This window comes from Anas platyrhynchos, chromosome 4, assembly GCF_047663525.1.
Source record: "Anas platyrhynchos isolate ZD024472 breed Pekin duck chromosome 4, IASCAAS_PekinDuck_T2T, whole genome shotgun sequence".
NCBI classification, from domain to species: Eukaryota; Metazoa; Chordata; class Aves; order Anseriformes; family Anatidae; genus Anas; species Anas platyrhynchos.
This window is the reverse complement of record NC_092590.1, coordinates 78,001,202-78,020,129: the sequence shown is the minus strand read 5'-3', so window position 1 is coordinate 78,020,129 and position 18,928 is coordinate 78,001,202. Positions and strand designations below refer to the sequence as shown.

Genomic DNA, 18,928 nt, shown 5'->3' with positions numbered 1-18,928 from the left:
TCCTCCCAGTAGCCCCATGGCTAAGCCCTGCTTGGTTCCTTACTGGTGGGCACCTTGGCAGAGGGGAGTGGGGAAGGGCATTTTGCCACCGCCCCGGCGAAACTCATGTTTATTTTGGCTATGGAGAGAAGTTTGTAGTACCTGGAGGTGGTTTAAAAAGGAAAAAGGGACCAAAGCTGAATGAATGGAAGGGGCAGGAGCCGTGCACATGCCATGAAGGAGCTCACGAGAGCTGGGCCAGCTGGAAGCTCTCCTGGCAGCCACGCTTTGCAAGCAGGGGGAAGATGATGGAGCCAAAATCAGCACCGAGCAAAATGCAGATGCAATTTGTGGCTGCACATCCAGCTGGGGCAGAGCTCGGCCGTGCCAAACCTTTTGCTCCGGATTAGGGCGAAGAGGGGAGAGCAGTGGCTGTTCCCCACCGAAATCCGAGAGAGCTGAGGGTTTGGGCAGCCCAGGTGGGACTCTTGGGGACCACAGGTATGGATCAGGAGGGGAAGGAGACGGAGGGCACCTCCGTGGTGTCCAGGAGCTGCCGACAGCGAGCTGGGGGTCACACCTCGACCAGAAACACAAACCCTTCGCCTTCCCCGGAGTGCTCACCTGGTCGTCTGCTGGCAAAAGGGCTTCTCAGCTGGCTGTGTCTCCCTGGGCAAAACCACGAGGGCTGAAGCTGGCGTGTCACCGGACTGCAGCCAAGGGCAGGGCTGGGCTGCTGCTGCGCGGCTGCTGGCGGCAGGGGAGGGGAAATGGAACGGCTCGGGGTTAGTGGCAGCCACGAGGAAAGGGGTGGAGAAGGCCAAGGGCTGGCTGGCATGCAGGGAAGGAGGCTCCCCGGGGAGGTTAGTGGGCTGCAGGGTTTCCTCGGGGAGCTGGGGGAAGCCGAAGCCTTGACCGAGCTTTTCGGGCGGCACGGCTCGCACGGGGAGGGGTTCTGGTGGCTTTTCCACAAAGGGGTTGCTCGGGGTGATGGGGCTGGCTGCCAGGACAAAGGGATTGCCCGGCACTGAAGCATCCTGCTCATTTCTCTCCTCTGCTCCATCTGCCTTCCAGAAATCAGCCTTCTTGAAGTCCATCCTGCTGTCGGATGAGCGCTGGAGCTCGGATGGCCGGCCCCGAGCCTGCCCGTGCCGCCCTGCACCGTGCCCTACCACCAGCTCCAGCTCGGGTTGGGGTGGGCTGTGCCCAGGCGCTAACCTTTGGGGCCAGCCCGCTGCCTCCTGCTCCTCCACGGCCGTCCAGAAAGCTTCAGACTGGCCTGAATCCAGCCTGGAAGACGGGGTGAGTCCCGAAACACTCAGCTCCTCGGGGAACTGCTGCTGCTCGGGGGCTGTCTCCAATTCATCACCACCTCCCGGCCCCGGGGATTGAGGGGATGAAGCTGGCTGGCTCCAGCTCCTCAGGGAGAGCTTCGACGGGCACGTCTCAAACTGCTCGGCCGCATCCTCCCCGCTCATCTCCGATGGCTCCGTCCCCAGAGAGGCGTCCCCGGGGGCTGGGATCTCGGGAGCAGCCTCAGCAGTGGTGGCGGCTCCGGGTGCAGCCGGGCTGGGAGGTGCCAGGACGGACGTCTCGCCGCTCGGGGGCAGCTCCACGTCCCCCTGCAGACCCTCAGCACCTCCCTTGCCGCCCTGCTGCCTCCCCTTCATCTCACACCCCTCCTCCTCCTCCTCCTCCTCTTCATCCCCTCTGCCCCCCGCGGCCGCGAACCACCTGGGAGGTTTGGGGGGCGGCGCTGGGGGCGACGCATCCGAGCTGGGCACCACGATTTCCTCCTGCTCCCCTCGCACAGCCGGCCACGGGGACAGGACCAGGCGCCTCTCGCGCACGTCGGAGCTGAGCCTCAGGTGGCCCTCGCCGGCCTCCAGCCTCATGCTCGCCTGCAGCCGGTACACCGAGGTCCTGATGTCAAACATCTCCTCCCGGCCCCCCGGGGGACCTTGGGGGTCCCTTCCCGGCTCGGGGAAGCGTCTCAGAGCCCCCTCCGGGAGCACCCGCGGGGGCACGGCAGCCACGTTGCCCCCCGGCAGCGTCTGGGAGGAGGTTTCGGGGGGGAATTTGCTTCTGGGCAGGATGCAAGCGGTGGCACCGGGGGCGCTTTTCGCTTCCGAGGCACCTTCGCCAAGGAACGGCCGCTGCCCGAAGGCGCTCTCCTGGCCGATGCTGTGGGTGCTCTCCGAGGGCTCAGAAGCGGTTTCGGTGGCGATGGTCATCCAGCCATTCTCCCCCAAACTCGAGCTTTCCTCCTCGTTATTCTCCTCGCCCTCCCCATCGCGTTTTTCAGCGCTTCGTGCCGCCGAAGCCTCCTTTCCAGGGGAAAACGCGGGTGCCCAAACCATCGGCGTGCTGCTCTTCCTCCTCCTCCCCCCGGAGCCGGCGGACACGGGGCTCAGCACGTCCTCTATCACCGTCGCCTCCTGCGTCGTGCTCACCAGGTTGGCCCCCACGTCCAACCCGGAGAAATTCGTCCAAGGCATCAGCGCCGGGGCCACCTCGCCGCCGACCTGCGGCTTCTCCAACGCCTTCGCCCCCTTCTCGGCCGATCCCCCCGCGGGGCTCATCCCCTCGGGATCATCGATGAAGGCGATGCCCTCCACCAACGCTGGAGCCGAGAGGTTTTCCTCCTTCGCCTCCGGGTTGAGCCTGCTGCTGGCAAAAGCCTCGAAGGTGGCGTCCCACTCGGAGAGAGGAGGAAGAGGAGGAGGAAGAGGAGCGGTGGCGGCTTGCTCGGCCGGAGGAGGAAGGTCTCCATGCGGCGGGGGAGCAGTTTCGGGCACGGGGACGCCAACGTTTGGGGCTGGAGGATCCCTCAGCAGGTCCGGGAGGCGGAGGGAGGCAGGGGGGCTGCAATCCGCAGAGGAACCCAAGCTGCCAGCAGCGACCTCTGTTGAAGCAGGCGGCCCAGGTGGGGAGCTAGAGAAAAAGCGAGTAGGTGAAGGAGAATTTAGTACCTGCTCCGCCACGAGGTCCTCAAAGAAGGGGTTGCTCTGCAGGGAGCTGAGGAAGGGGTTGGTAGGGGACAAGCAGCCAGGCTGGCCGGCTCCTGCAGAGGGAGGGAGGTGAGCGGGCGGCATGCGAGCGGCGGCGGGAGGAGGAAACGAGCGGGGAGGAAAAGGAGGAGCGGGAGCAGCTGAGCTGGTTTCTACCTGAGGAGACACTTCCAGGCTGTGGAGGGAAGACAAAAGGGTCCTCCTGGTTAGTGCCGCGACAGGGCTGCACGCACGCGCGTAGGGGAGTTATCAGAGGGGGCTAAAACCAATTTTCTTCTCTAATTTTCAGCCACCAGTCCTCGAGGATTGCAATCTGGGGGCTCTAGGAAGGTTTCTCCGGCCAAAACCTCGCAGGCAGGTGGAGGTGACCCTGACCCCAGCCCTCCCGAGGCTCTGCTGCAACAACCCAGCCAGCGAGGAACAGCGCAGGGATGAGAGAAGAGGCTGTGAGCGCCGGCTGCTCGTGCAGGTAGGATGGGCAAGCACCAGCTCCACGGGGCTCAGCACCACGAGCCGGGGGAGCTGCTGCAGTTCTGCCCCCTCAATGGCAAAGTGGCTCGGGCAGCTATTTTCACTCATTGTGGATGGTTTTGACACACGCACACACACAAAAGAAATATTTTAAAGCACAAAAATGCCACCTTGAGGCAAACGCTAACATTTTGTGGTGTCCTGGAAGCTCTGCGCCTCCGTCTGCGAGCGATGCGTGGTGCGGCAGGACCTGTGCCCACCGCAGCAGGGCGAAGGGACCCCCTGCTCCGCTTCTGGCAGCTCCAAAGTCCCGCTGCAAGCCCCAAAAACACCCCGACAACTCCTCCTTCCTCCCTTGTTTAAGGTTCTGAGCTCGGAGGTGGCATTTGTAGGGCATCTGCCCACATGCACACGGCCAAACCAACTCTGGCACACACCAGACACTCCGGCAAGCTGCTGCTGAGCAGAACTAATCATCCAGGCACCAAAAAGCCCCCCAAAAAACCTTCATTTCCACTCAAAAGCAGCACCTCCCGCAGCGCTGCGGGCACAGACAGCTCGTGGGTGCCCTCTCCTGCTGTCACTGAGCAGCAGTGGTGCCCGTCCCCGTGCATCCATCGTGTCTCCGTGCCTCTCCCTGGCACGTAACGGGGTGGAAAACCCAGAGTGGGCAGCCAGGCGTGCACCACTGCAGAGGAAACTCTCTGAGCAGTGCTTTAAGCTCATGGGGAACACAAAAAAAACAGGAGAAGCAATGGGAGAAGGGGATGCAGCCCGACAGCCTCTCCGCTGGCACTGCACACAGCACCCTCATGCTCTGTGCTCTTCCCAAAAAGCCACACCAAGGCCACAAGGCAACGTGCCAGGGGCTGCACAGGCAGACAGGGCCACCGAGGTGCCCCAAATTCTCTCAGTTTGGTGTTTGCCATCCCAGCCCCTCAGCTGGGCACACGTTAGCCACAGGCTCCTTCACCACTCGCTGTAAATTCACCTTTTCCTCCAATCTCCCTCAAACTGAGGCTCTCCAGAGGCTCACGGTATCCTCCAACAGCCTCCATCTGCGGCAGGAGCCCGCGTTTCCTTCCTTTTATTTATTTTTTTTCCTCCCGGTGAACATCCCTCCCCCAAAACCCCCTACCAAAGAGGGATTTCCACCGCCTGTCCCCACTCCTGATGATGCCCACCAAGCAAGGCTCTCCAACACACCAGTTACACCAGTAACCAGCGCTAACCTCCCCGCTCTGGTTACTGGCCGGGTGCTGGCAACAGATCCACACTCCCCAGGAGCAGAAATCCCACAAAAATCCTGCAGAAATCCTACAGAAATCCTACAGAAACCCTGCTTCTCTGGGAGGAAGGAGGCTGGCAGCACGGCACGCTCCTCTAGAGGGAAACCTCCGCTCGCAGCAGATCTCTGCTGACTCACCCTCCTCCTCCTCCTCCCATCCCCAGCTCTGCCAGCCAAAATAAATAGCGGGTACCTTGCTGCCCTCGTTTATTTGGTTGGCAGCGCTTCCCCGGCGCATTTTAGCCTCCCAGAATTAAAAAAAAAAAAAAAAAAAAGGGAAAAGAAAATATTGCTGAGCAACCGCCTGATGGAAAGGCTCCTGGAAGCAGCTCGCTCGGTGCAGGATCTCCCCCCGCGGCTCGCAGCCTGGGTTTGAGGCTCGGTGCACCACAAGCAGGAGGGGTGGTAGCTGTGCCCTGCAGATAAAGAAAAAACAGGCTTGGGCTGAAAAAAAAAAAAAAGCAGGTTTGGGGGAGGGCAGGGCCCGAATCTAGCGAGGTTAAGAGCTGTGCTGAAGGTGGGATGGAAAAATCCCTCTGTGGGGCCGTGGAGAGCTGTGCCCCATTACCCGAGGCCAGGATTTCCAAGCCCCTCAGGCACACAGGTGCCCCCCCAGTATCTGGGGACAGGGTTTTGGTGGCTGGGATGGATGGATGGATGTGTTCTTGGGAACGTGGCCCCTCGTGCCGCTGAAAATGGAGACGAAATCTCCAGATTTGCCCCCAAAACCACAGTCAAACTAGCATTGAAGAGCAGGAGGAGGAGCTGGGCAGCTCGTGCGGACACAGAAGGGCGGAGATGCAACCCTGGGGGCTCCTGCCGGGATCTGCGGTGCCCTGGTTCTGGTGCTGCCCCGAAACCTTCCTCCAATTCCCAGCATTTCAGAAATGAAATCATCATCATCATCAAAGCATTTTTTAGGAGCATGTGATGAGGAGCGAAGAACTCGAGTCAATTTTTGGCCTCTGCTGACTATGGAAAAGAGGAGTGATGACCAAGGCGGGAGCAATTTCACATTTTCCTGCCATGAAAGCAGAAGGAAAGGGTTTTTCATCCACAAACAGTGATGATTTATATGAAAAATATATATAATTAAATATATTTTTTAATATAAAAAAAAGGAGTTCAACTTCTCTCTCTGCCTATTGCCCGGCACAAGATGCGGCCCCATTTTATCATCCCCACCCAGGCCGCAGGAAGCGGGACCTGTGGAGCTCCGATAACATTGTGGGAAAGGCTGAAAAATCTTCAAACCGATTGTGTCTTGCCCGAAATAACCCTGCTGAGCTTCTTCCTCACATACAACTCCTCACCACCGCAACCCTAAAACACAACAAACACCCAACGAACTGCCTTTTTTGTTTAATTCAGGCCTCCCTCTCTCCTCCCACTTCCATCCAAGCTGCTATCAAAGCCCTTCGGACACCAGGGCTTAGAGAGCCCGGGCAAAAACATGGTGGACAAGAACAGCCCAGAGCAGAAAGCTTCCCCAAAACAACCCCGAGGGGTTTTGCAGAGCAGGCAGCTCCGTGCCAGACCCGTCCTCGCTGCAGGCTGATTTGAACCTGAGCTGGAAGGTTTCTTTCTAATTTCTAATTAGAGCTTTTTGCTAATTACAGGGTGAGGTTTTCCATCTCGCAAACACGACGGCTTCTGATGCTCTCTCCCCCACGTCCTGCTGCAGGGGAAATTTGACCGAGCCGAGGGCATTGAGGAGGCTGCAAGAGCTGCAGAGCTGAGGTTTGCAGGTCAGGAGAGTGGGAGGGAAAAAAAAAAAATCCCTGCTGCAGATAACTCAAAGTTAAGGCATAAAACTGCTCGATTCAGGGGACGGTTCTCCCTACGAAGCAAAGGTTAATCCGTCTCCGGGTGCAGAAGTTGCCCTGGTAAATGAGTGGCCGGCTGGCTTCTCCTCCAGATGCAAATGGGACGCCTACAAAACACCCACGGAGAAGCCCTGGCAGCTCTTCCATCGCACGCCTGAGAGAGAACACGGGTTTGATTATTGAAATACAGACGGCATCGACCCCTGTGCTCGCCCCGGCACCGCCAGCACCAAATAAATCTTCCAACAGCTTCGGCTCCAACCTCACGGCCCGCGAGGTCACCCAGTGTGAGGACAGGGAAAAAAAAAAAAAAAAGAAAAAAAAAAAAGAGAGTTCTTCCTAACAGGAGCTGATCCATTCTCCACTGATGACCGAGGATGAGCCGTTCTCCACCAGAGACTTTTCCTGCCACGCTTTAAGCTCGTTACTCCCCACCTGGAAATTGCCGGGCGCAATTAGAGCCCGCTCGGATGCTCGGGGACATCCCAGAAGGAGCCCCTGGGAATCTGTTCCCTCCAGCCCGTGTTGCTCCGGAGGGGTTCCTATTTTGGGGAGCAAAACCTGCAGCTGGAGGAGTTTCTCCTTACGAGACAGCCCCTTGGGGACGGGGTCCTTGTCATGCCCGAGAAGAGGCAGCTGCAAAGCTGAGCTTGGTGCATGCCACAGTAAACTGAGCCTAGGCGAAGCTTCAGCTCAGCTGGAAATTAAAAATAAATAAAATAAAGCAATCCTGAGCAGTAATAACGCTGTCCTTCCCCAGAGACCAGCTTCGTTTGGCCTCACCCAGAAGCAAACCCGCAGAAAATCCCGATAACGCACCAGCCCTCTGGATTCCAGCAGCTGCTGATTTCCTCCGGCTGCTTTTAACCCCACAGAGCGAGGATAACGCCAGGGCACCGTGCCCTCGGTCAGCCCCCAGGTCCCTACTCAGCTGCTGGGGACTTTGGGGACAAACGTGGGCATTTTGGTGACAAAGCCAGCACCAAAAGGGCACGGGCACCACGTCGCCTGCGCCACGAGCAGGGGCTGAGCTTCATCAGCGCGGGAGGAATCACCACGTGGAGGGAGAACAGCCGGAGCTTTGCGGTCGGGAGCAGGGAAGGCTTGGGGGGGAGGCATAGGAAGAGGAAAGAGCAGCGTCGGGGTTAGTTACTTGAGAAATATTAATTAATTATCTCCAATTAACAAAGTACTGAAGCCCGGGCCAGAGCAGCGATGCAGAGGGTGTGGAATGTCAGTAAAAAAGTGATTGCACGTCGCTGTGCCCCACGTCCTGCTCGGGATGCTAGGGAGGTTTTGAGGTAGTTAAAAGGGAACAGGGGGCCTCTGAGGCCATGGAAATGCCTGGCACGACCACGCCGCAGGGGGATTCACCTCCCCTTCCCCAACCAGGCCACACCGAGCTGCTCTGTGGCACAGGAGGGGGGAGAATCGAGCTAAAAATCCCCCCCTTTGAGAGGCGCAGTGCCAAGGGAGCATCCCCACCACCACGATCCCATCTGAGCCGGGGTTGCTGATCCTCCAGCGGTGCTGGGGAGCATTTCCCAGCACAGCCACGAGCCCGGGGCAGGTGGATCCCACCCAGCCCGGGCACCAACACCCCCGTGGCACTGACCTGGGTTTCTGGGGGCTCTCTTTGGGCTCCTTGGATGCGAACCAGCCGCCGGCCCTGCTCCTCTCATCGCCTCCCGCGGGCGAGCCTCCCGTTTTCTCTCCCTGGCCTCTGCCCCCCGTATCACTCTTGGTGCCCCCGTGGTGGAAGAAGCCCCCTTTGGGTTTTTTCTCGTCCTTCCTCGATTCTTCCAGCTGTTTCTCCTGCCTCGTCTCCGCCGACGACACCATAGGGGCCGCAGCCTGGGTGGGCTTGTTCTCCGAGCGGCCGCTCTCCTCCATCCTGGCTCTGCCCAGGTGGTTGCTGAGGGTCACGGCTTTGGTGGACACCTTCAGCTCTTCCTGAAGCACTAAGCTGGGAGGAGACGGGATGAATCTCGGCTCATCTCTCGGCTGCGTCCTCTCGAAGCCCCCCCAGGGCGTCTCGGGGGGCTCTGGGTGCAGGGGGACGAAGCCAAAACCTTCCTCTGACCTCCTGGGGCCGCCGGGCACGGGCAGGGGCGCGGAGCTGCGTGGGGCAGGCGTGGGGCTGTGCAGGGCGGGCTCGTCGCCGTAAACGTGGCTGCCGTTGATGCAGAGGGAGGAGCGGGACACGGGGTCGCTCTTTGGCTTCAGGTTTTGGATGGTTTTCGGCTCCAGGACCGGGCTGACCTGGGAGACGTCGTCGCTGAAGGCTCTCTTGTGGGTCAGCCTTGGGGACGGCAAGAAGTCCCTCACTGCGGGGGGGGGGAAAAAAACACAAAACAGGTGAGGCTCCGTGTAAAGGGCACGAAAAGCCTTATCTGCTACTTAAACACTGATGAGATTTGTAAAATTATACGGGTTTTTCTCCCTCCCAGGCTCTGCCAGTTACTGGAAACACAAAGCAGGGGTCCCAAGCACGAGGCTGCACGAGCTACACGACACACGCACGCATCACCTCCCCCTCCCGATCCAGACACACGGCTTTGCAAGACAAAACCCTTGTCTGAGAGGATCCGAGATCTATAATAAATGCGAGAAGCCATCCAAAAGCTCCTCCCAGGGCTCGTGCCTCGGTGTGGTTGAAGAGTTTGCCTTGAATTAAAGCCGCCGAGCCCCCGAGCTCCGCGTGGCACGAGTCGGGTCAGTGCAGCGCCGGCTTCTCCCTCCGGCAGCTGCTGCCAAAAGCTCAGCAGACTCCAGAAACTCCCCGAGGAATCGCGTTAGGTGATGCTCAGCCGCTCTGCCCTCCTTGTGTCCCTCACCACGGCACCAGCCCGGTGCTTGAGCTGGCTCCAGCCATGCCCAGGACGTCGCCCAGCACCCCAGGACTCCCACCCCATCCGGGAACTGCCCGTCTCCAGCCCATTAAGCCCTTTAATTACGTTTCATTTTCAAGGGACAGCGAGAATTAATTCACTACAAGGGCCTTGTTTGTTTGCAAATCGCCAAGAGCTGGGATTGCTTTAATCACCCAGTCACTGCTTCGCCCCCTGGCCACCAGCACCTCGTTAGGCAGCACCGTGCAGCCTCCCTCCTCGAGGGTCACTGCCACGAGCTGGTGTTTGTGACCAGTTTTGGGGTGTCAAGGGAGAAACAGCCCCACACAACCCCTGCAACCTGTTGCCTATAGGGTTGGTGGCATGCGGGCTCGTGGTGTGCACGCAGCAGCGCAAACCAGCCCCGGAGCACGGCTGTCTGCACACAGGCTTGGCATTAAAAGCAAAAATTTGGGTGTTTTCCTTCATTCTAGTAAGCACGGAGAAGGTCTCGGGAGGGCTTGTGCGGGACGCTGCTCCTTAGGGAAGGAATTAGTGACCAGGTTTGCAGCAACAAAGAAAAGGGGAAAAAAAAGGCTGGGAGGGGGATTTAAAGCCCTGATCCTCTTACCAGAGCGCTCCGTGGACAGGCTGCTGTGTCTGCTGGGGGATTTGGTTCCCTCGTTTGCAGCCGGGCCCAAGCTGGCCGAGGAGATGGTGCTGTCGGAGCCCAGCGAGGTGTTGGACTGCGTCAGGGAGGATTTGCGCAGCTTGCTCTTCAGGAACCCTTTAATTTTGGACTTCTTGGCCCCGACGTCGAAGTCATCCTCCACGTCGAGGGCGCCCACGCTGCTGGGGATGATGGCAGAGGCCGACTCCAGGTCGTATTTCTTCTTGCCTTTCATCTTGTCCTTCAGCTTGCCGAAGGGCGAGCGCGGTTTGTCCTTGGCGGACAGGTCGAACATGCTGGCCGTCAGGCTGCTGCGCGTGAACTGCACGCTCACTTCCACCTCACCCCGCTCCTTCTCCTTCTTCCCAGCCTTGGAGTGGAGCTTGTGCCACCTGGGGATGAGGACAGAAGGAAAGGAAAAGGGTTTCCATCATTTCCCAGTGCTGCAAACCCCAGCACGGGGGTGTTGTAGGGCAGCAGAGCTCTGCCACCGTCCCCACAACAACATCAGGCACCCCCCGTGCATGCCAGGGGGATGTGACCAGTGCCCGAGTCCTCCTCTGCCAGCTGGGAGGTTGCTGCGAGCCCATATTTAAAAAAAAAAAAAAAAAAAAGACAGTTTTATGCCTGCTTTTTGGTGCGTAAAGGCAGTGATTCAGAACAAATCCCTCTGTTTGGGGTCGGTGCTGACACCATGTTACTCCAGGGGTCGGTGACAGAAGGTGCAACACACCCAGACGTCTGTTGGTTTATATATAAAATATTTATATTTCTGTAATGGCCCCCAATGCCCCAATTCTGCAGAAATTCCACCAAAAATGAGGCAGCCAGAAGCCCAAAGTGGAGCCAGGAGGCTTGTACCCATCTCACGGGCTGATCTCCGCACCCAGGGCATCCCCCATGTGCCCCGAGGCCATGAGAAGTGGGACAGGGACCTGATAACACCCCCGCCACTTATCACACGGCTGCAGGAAGGCAACGAGATCGGGTCGGCCCCGGGTTTGTCCCCACAAAGATTTCCTCCCAAACCACCCCAGGCAGAGGAGGGTGAGACGGCTGCGGCTTTGCTGGCCCCAAAACCCAGCCCGGGGGATTTGCAGGGTCCTCCAGGAGCTGGAAGGAATCTCCTAGTGACTTCCCAGCAGCTGAAAATCCCCGCCGAGTTTTCCATCCTCGGTGTTGACTGGAAAGGAAAAGCCAGGGCAGGAAAATGTGAAGCCACGGGGACGGGCGGGACCCTGCTGAAATCACCGGGGTTGAGGAGGAAATTCAAAGCACGGCCCCGAGAAGTTCCTGAATTCCCAAATCAGGAGGCAGCGAGGAGCACCAGCACTTCACGGGCTGAAATCCTCCCCGAGCCCAAAGCTCTGCCCCCAAGCTCACCCCTTCCACCCCCACAAAATGCCCGATTTAAGGTTTTCAGCACCGGAAGCTGAGGCTTGGGAACAGCCAGGGCTGCAGGAAAACGCACGGAGCCCGCAGCCAAACCTGGGAGAGGTTTGTGGGGGGGGGGATGAGTGATGTGAGGCTGACTCATCGGACGGGAAACATCCCGAGAGGCATTTTTATACCTTACATCACCCCGTGGAAAAAAAAATAAAGGAGCGAGAGAGAAAATCTGGGTGGGTGAAGGCGAGGATGAGATGAAACAGCCCGAGAAGCCCTGTGCCGCATCCCCCGTGCGTCCCTTTTAATGCTGCAGTCATTAAACCTCATTTGGGTGCTCGCCGGCGACGCCTTTGAAAGAACAAGCCTTAAACCTGCTTCAAAAATAAAAAAAAAAAGCCATCAGCTCAAGGAAGACCTCTGCTTACACTGGCACAGGACCACGGAGCTATTTTGGGCTCCCGAGAGCCAACCAGCAGCCGGTCGGGAACGCGCCTCGGCGAGGGCGAAGCGGCATTTTGGGGCAGGGCTCTCAGTGAGTGGCACCCGCTGAGCCTCTGGGAGGATCAAATCCTTCCACATCGAGGTTATTTTGGGTTTTTAATCCTCCCAAAAGCCCGTCTGTACCTAAATGGGGCTGACAGAGGGCTGGAGAGGCACGCTCAGCACCCCAGCCTGCTCCTTCCCTCGTGCCCTGCGCCTGGGTACGAGTCCCCCGGACCCACGGAGCGCATTTCCCCCTCGGGTGGCGCAGGGGAAGGGCCCAGCAGAGGAAACCACAAATGGAGAACTGGCTCCCTGCAGATGCCCCAAAAAGGGGAAGCAGCTGGGGGCCCCGTGGAGCTCTCCGGATGCACGAGGTTCCCTCCTCCTGCTCCGGGATCGCCGTGCGCTCATGTAGGTCAGCGCGCTGCTGCGGCACAGCCAGAAACCTTCCCCGTGCCGAGGCTCCTCTCTCTTTCTCTCTCTTTCTCTCTCCTCCCACTCACCTCCACCAAGGAGAGAAACGAGAGGCAAAAAGGAGAGCGGGGAGGATCGGGGAGGAGAGCCCGGCAGCTCTTTGCTGCCGCTGGGATTGATCGGAGCCGAGCGGGAGGCGCGGAGAGGAGCGCGCTGCCCCCGAAAGGCACGAGCTCCCCCCCAGCAGCCTCCTGGCTCGGAAAGTGCTGAGCAAAGGGGAAAAAAAAAAGAAAAAAAAGAAAAAAGAAAAAAAAAAAGAAAAAAACAAACTCCTGGCGTGGAAAGGGAGCGGAGGAGCTGGTGGTGAAGGGGGGCAGGCGGCCACACCGAGGATGCTGCGCTCGGGGTCAGCGCCTGGCCCGTGCCCTCCCCGCTCCTGTAAATGAGTGACCCGGATAAAAGGAGCTGGAAGCAGTGGGGCAGGGAGCAGCATTTCCCTCCTCGCAGCCAGCAGATAAATGTCACACGGAGCCTGCTGTCCCCACAGCTGGGGAAGCTCCATCAGGCCATGGGTGACCGCTTACAGGCGGCACGGGGAGCACCCAGTGAGGGCGGCGCTCCTAAAAACGCCGCCAAAAACCCAAGGGGGAAGGAGCTCGGGCGCTCCCAAATCCATCAGGGAGAAAATGAGTTTGGGTTTGAGAGGTACCTGTCTGCATCGGGCTGTTCCCCAGCTGCCAAGATGGCTTGGGGGGCACGGAGCCAAACCTTAATGGAAATAATCACGCAGGGGGGATCCCAGGGGAGACCAAGCCCAGGTTTCCCGTCCCTCGTCCCTTCCACAACTCCTTCAGCACCACACCAGCAGCTTGGCCATCCCAAATTCCTGATCTGAGAGCCCTTCCACACACCCCAGGTACCTTCAGCAATGGTGTCCCAGTCTCACTGCCGGACTGGTCCCAGCAGCAGGTTCCTCAGAGCCTCCTTGGGTGGCCAAATCACTCGGAGACCTCACATTCGGGGCTGCAGGCAGGGAAGGACGCACGGACAGGGCGTTCCTGCAGCTCTCCAGCAGCCGGCCTCCTCCCCAAAGCTCATTTGGGGTGGACGGGGTGGCTGAGGATGGCCTCAAAGCGATTCGAGGTGCTCCTGCCCCGCAGGGCTCGGCTGCCCGAGCTGTAGGATGGAGCCAGACAGCCCAGCACGGAGCCAGAGCCTCGTCCCCGGCCGCACCAGCCCATCATTTACTGCTGAATCATCCCTGCACCAAGGTCAGCCCTGCTGCCAGAGGAGCCCCACGTCTTTAATTAGCGACAGAGACAGGGCTGGGGGCACCCCAGAGCCCTGTAGGGCTGGGGGGCAGAAGGGGAGATCCAGGGGAAAACCCCAAACACCTGCAGAAAGGGCACGGCTCCTTCTCCCGAGGGCCCATGGGGAGGAAGCTCGCGGGGCACAGAGGGTGGGAAACGACCCAGGGAATTTGGGCTCCCCACCTGGGTCTGTGTTTTCGACGCAGCTTCCCCCAGGGGCGCAGGGAAACTTTTTGCTGGGTAGGTTTGTTCCCTGTTGGTTTGTTCCCTCTTGGTTTGTCTCGTGTTGGTTTTTTGGTGGCCACTTTTGCGAGGTGATCCCCGGGAGCGCAGATGGAAAACAACCCAAACCGATCCCCCCCGTGGATGGGGAAGGCAGGGGACGTCCATCTCTCCAGGCGTTCCTCCGAGAGCTTGGAAAGAAGCTGCAGCAAACTGCTGGGCAGGTAATTAGGCACGCTAACGAGGCAACTCTGCCCTGCTCCTCCTGTGGGTCCGGCTCCAACAAGCCCAGCCCGGCACGCATCCTCAGCACGAGGTCTGTCCCAGCCAGCTCCTGAGCATCCTCACCACCTCCCCTTGGTTTTGGGTTTTCTGGGGTGGCCCCAAATCCATTCCTGCCACATTCAGGAGCGGGACAGAGAGCAGGGATGGACAGGAGGTTATCAGCAGCACCAGCATGGGAGCAACCAGGCACAACCCAAAACACACCAATTTGTGCTGAAAAACTCAGAGACTTCCCCCAGCCTGGCGCAGGCTGGGCAGGGAGGAAGAGGAGGGGAGGGAAGATTGAAGGAGCCGTAAAAAGGAGCGTGAAACATTTATGAATGGAGAGGAGAGGGTGATAGCTGCAGGCAGCAAGCGGGCTCCGCAGCTAAATTTATCTGCGTACGCTCCGGAGCTTCCAAGGTTTGCATCCTCTGTGCCTGCAGATGCCCTGAAAAGCCAGGCAGGAGGGATTAGGACCGCTCTGCTGGCCCCAAAAACACCAAGAAGAGGGAAAAAAAAGAGCCCGGAGATGATTCTGCGGGATCCCAAAGCGAGGAGCTGCTGGGCAGGCTCCCCCGGTGCACCTGCAGATTCTGGGGCACGGAGAAGGAGGTGGAAATGAAGGCAGGGTGGGCAGGAGCAGCTCGTTTTTCCTGTAAACCCACGGGGAAGGGCTCACAGAACCAAGCACCCGGAGGCACGAGGCTCGGAACAACCCGCAGGAGCAAAGGCTGGGAGAAAACCCAAACCCTGAGCCCCCGCCGAGCCCTGAGCTGCAAAGCCCTGGCCAAGGAAGCCGATCCTCACGGCCACGGGTGGTGCACGGAGCACCCCGAGCTGAGTTTCATCCTGCCCCTGCCCACGGGGTTTCGACACAGCACAGCATTTCCTGGCCGGGCCATGCCGTGGGGATGCAATGACCCCTCGGGACTGCCTTTCCAGCCCCAAAAGGAGGATTTCGTCACAGCCCACAGCATCCGAGGTGCTCCCCATCGCTCTCAGCCACCCCCAAGAACCCAATTCAACATTTTTCACCTCCTGAACCCTGCTCGAAGGGCACGACCACCAGCTTGGGAAGGCCCAACAGCCAGCCAGGGAGCCCCGCGTGGATTTGGGGACCATCCCTTCACCCCAAGGATGCTCCTCACCCCTCCAAGGTCCACGGCTGACTTTGCACCACGGCTCCGGGCAGGGATGGAGCAAGGATGCTAACAGGACCTGGTGCTGCAAAACCCTGAATTTTGCTCTTTGACACCCCCAGCATCCACGTGTTTCCACACCAGCAGGGCTCCGTCCTTACCCCCGACACAAAAACCCGCCACGGCGATCAACACAGGGGAAAAAAAAAGCTCTGGGATGGGGCCTGTTGACCAAGAGGGTTAAAAATAAAAGCACAAGTCAGAAGTGAGGAACGATGCTCCGCACCGGGGCTGTGCCGCCAGCCCTGAGCCGTGGAGCCTGGTTTAAGCCCTGGGATACCCAAAAAGGCCACGGGAGCCCTGGGGCTGCTCCTGGGCGGCTCCAGGAGCGGATTTTTCCCCCAGACACAACAGAGACGTTCAGAGCTCAACCAGGCAGCTCCTAAATGCCACCGGACGCCGGCCCCGCTCCAGGCCACGGGTCCAAGTTTGACGGCACTTTTTCCATCGGGCTGAAAACAAGGAGAAAAAAAATAAAATAAAAATCACCACCGGGAAAGTTTCCGCCCAACAAAACTCAGCAGCAAAACGAGAGCAAGGTCAACACGCTGACAATCAAGGCCTGTTTTGGTTTGTTGTGTTTTGGTTTTTTTTTTATTTTTTATTTTTTCTCCTCGTTTTTGGGACCTTTTCAAGCCTGCAGCAGTTTCGTGCCTCGGAGCAAGGGCTGCAGATGGGATCCTAAAACTAAAGGGGCACCGAGGGAGCTCCCCGCGCCTCAAATGAGGCAGAAAAAGGGGAAATGTGCAGGGGACGAGGGGCAGGAGCAGGGCTCAGCCCCACAGCATTCACCATCACAGTAACACCAGCCCCCTCCCTGCCGCTTCCCCACCTTGTCCCCACCAGGGTTATCTGCATGGCACAGCCTGCGTGTGGAGGTGGGGAGCCTGGGTTCATTTTGCCCTTTTTTCTTTTTTAAAGCTAAAAACTTCCTCCTAAACAAGCTGTTGGTGACGGGGCTGGGTGAGGTGTCACAAGTTGGTTCCCCCCTGTGAAAAACACGCAGCAGCCTGCAAACCATCCGCCTTACAGCGAGGCCGACAGCAAAGAGATACTTTTAGTAATATTTGCCCAAAACCCAAATGTTTTTTATGTCCAAGCTCTGCTTTGGGGGGTTAACGTGAATGGAGATGCCATGGGTGCAGCCTGAGAGCCCCCCCAATGTTTCCTATGCTCGCCCCCATCCCGGAGGCCCCGGGTGAAGCTAAAAAAGCCTCGAGAGCTCCTGCGAGGGGAAGTCGGTTCTCCTGATGCAAGCAGAGCTACAGGAAGGGAGGGAGACAAACAGCAAAAAATAAAAATAAATAAAAAACCCAGGGCACCCCCAGCCCTGCGCCTCAAGGCCTCGCACCCCAAGGCCCACAGGGTCAGGCCGGGGCGGACATTGCCCCACAGAGCAGCGGTCCCTGATGCCCAGACCTTTGCCACAAGCCCTATAAACCCTTCTGGGATTGCCACAGACCCCTTGAAACCCTCTTGGGATCGCCACAGACCCCATAAACCCTGCTGGGACCGCCACAGGCCCCTCTCCTCACAGGGCCGCAGCGCTGGTTTGAATTAGGGCCGAGCTGAGGGAGCCAGGCCCGGCTTCTCCCCGGCGCAGCCGGCGAATAAAAGCAAAATAAAGGCAAATTGTCCCGTTTTCTCCCATTTTAGGGCTAGCTAGGGTGGGTTTCAGACACACACGAGCAGCAGGAAAGCGCTCACGACCCCATTGCACGCTCGGTGCCCTCCCAGCCGAATTCCTCGGGTTTGGGGGCACGGAGGAGCCGGGTGTGCGTGGGGCCAGGCTCTGAAAGTTCCTTCCCCGAAGGAATTTCATCCGCATTCCTGCCTCCCCGCTGCCTGGCAGAAAGCTGGGGAACGCCAGGCTGTTTTTAAACCCTTCTGGGAGGAGGAGGAGGAGGAGGAAGGACGGCGAGTCCTCCCCCCCCGCAGGGGGATCCCTGCTGGAGGCAGCGCCTGATGGGGCTGGGAGCAGGACCATGGGATGGGGACCTGCACTGGGACAAACTGGGACGTGGCTGTGAGATGTGGCAACCCAATTCCCAGGGGAGGAAGGATCCTGGGGTATTTGCAGCCCTAGGACTCCATTTGGGGTGATGGGGAGCCTTGGGACTCCTTGTCCCCTATGAAATCCTTCTGGGTGCTCCCATGGACCCCGTAACACCTCATTAACTTCAATCCCCTTTTGGGGCACACAGGGACCCCATAGCACCCTATGCCCTGTGATGGCCCTCTGGGGGGCTCACATGGGCCCTATGACATCCCACCTCCTGCAATCCCCTTTTGGGGGCACACACAGACCCTATGACACCCTACCCCCGTGACACCTTTCGAGGGTCACACATGGGCCTGGTGACACCTCATTAACTGCAATCACATTTTGGGGGCACACACAGACCCTATGACACCCTACCCCCTGTGACACCTTTCGAGGGTCACACATGGGCCTGGTGACACCTCATTAACTGCAATCACATTTTGGGGGCACACACAGACCCTATGACACCCTACTCCCTGCAACACCTTTCCAGGGCCATGCATGAACCCTGCAATCCCTCATTGCCCGCAATCCCCTTTTTGGGGACACACACGGACCCCACGACCCCTCATTGCCTGCAGTCCCTTTTTGGGGACACACAGGGACCTGGTGATACCTCACTGCCTACAAACCACTTTTGGGGGCACACACAGACCCCATGACACCCCATTGCCTCTGCCCCCCAGTTTGGGACCCACACGGACCTGGCAACCCCCCTGTGTCTCCCACCCCCATTTTGGGGCCAACACACACCCAGTAACCCCCCCTTACCTCCCACTCCCATTTTAGACCCCACATCCCCCCCCAACACTCAGGACTCACCCAGGCCCCCTCCACCCCCCTATCCAACCCCCTTGGGGGGTGGGTGACCCTACCCAAACCCTCCAACACCCCAACCTCCCCCCACCTTAGGGTGCCCCCCCCACCTCCCCCACTCACCCCAGCTCCACGCTCGCTCGTGGGGGGGCCGGGCAGGGCAGTGCCAGGCTGCAGCGCCCCAGGAAGCGGTCGGCACCCAGCAGGGCTCTCTGCAGCACGGTGATGGTGAGGATGGGGGGCGAGCCGGACTCGGGGGGCAGCTCCAGGGCGCAGCCCTCCTCTTGCCACTCTGCGCTGCCCCCGCTCCGCTCCGCCACGGCCGTGCGGTGCCGCTGCCGGCCCAGCTCCAGCACGGCGTACACGTCGCCGGGCCCCGCTGCTGGGCTGCTATTGCTGCTGGTGGTGGTGGTGGTGCTGCTGCTTCCCCCGGTGCTGCCACCGCCCTTGCAGCGCAGCCCCCGGGCCCGCACCGCCGTCACCTGGACGTGGGTGGGCAGCCAGCAGGGTGCAGGCTCGGTGGGTAAAGGGGCGGCTCGCAGCAGGGCCATGGCCGGCTCGGTTGGGCTCGGTTGGGCTCGGTTGGGCTCGGGATAACGCGACCCGGCTCGCCCCAGCCGGGCCCCGAGCCCCCCCCCAGCCCCCCGCTGCTGCTGCCGCAGCCGGGCCGCAGCGGGAGCCGCCCTGAGCCCCGCCCCCAGCCCCGCC

The 18,928-nt window shown here is 59.5% G+C and overlaps 1 protein-coding gene and 1 long non-coding RNA gene across 5 annotated transcripts in view; one reads left to right on the top strand and one right to left on the bottom strand.

Annotated features, from left to right (window-relative positions):
* The window catches only part of RAB11FIP5 (RAB11 family interacting protein 5), a 26,195-nt gene extending 7,267 nt beyond the window's left edge, over positions 1-18,928 (bottom strand). Inside the window, exons 1-4 of one of the 3 annotated variants that reach the window (XM_072037921.1) lie at positions 18,344-18,928; positions 10,038-10,468; positions 8,191-8,902; positions 1,198-2,913 (exon numbers count right to left, since the gene is read on the bottom strand). In XM_072037921.1, coding sequence (XP_071894022.1) covers positions 1,198-2,913; positions 8,191-8,902; positions 10,038-10,468; positions 18,344-18,771 — 3,287 coding nt within the window. In that variant the 5' untranslated portion in view covers positions 18,772-18,928. Of the gene's footprint in view, positions 1-603; positions 2,914-8,190; positions 8,903-10,037; positions 10,469-13,282; positions 13,651-18,343 lie in introns of those variants that run through there. The other 2 variants (XM_027455855.3, XM_038177827.2) reach the window with 2 other exon arrangements.
* LOC106018433 (uncharacterized) lies at positions 2,603-6,913 on the top strand. 2 transcript variants are annotated; one of them, XR_011809299.1, is made up of 4 exons: positions 2,603-2,744; positions 3,280-3,459; positions 6,369-6,497; positions 6,668-6,913. It is a non-coding gene; the product is annotated as an uncharacterized lncRNA (long non-coding RNA). The 2 variants fall into 2 exon arrangements; XR_002404085.4 differs by having other exon boundaries at positions 6,577-6,913.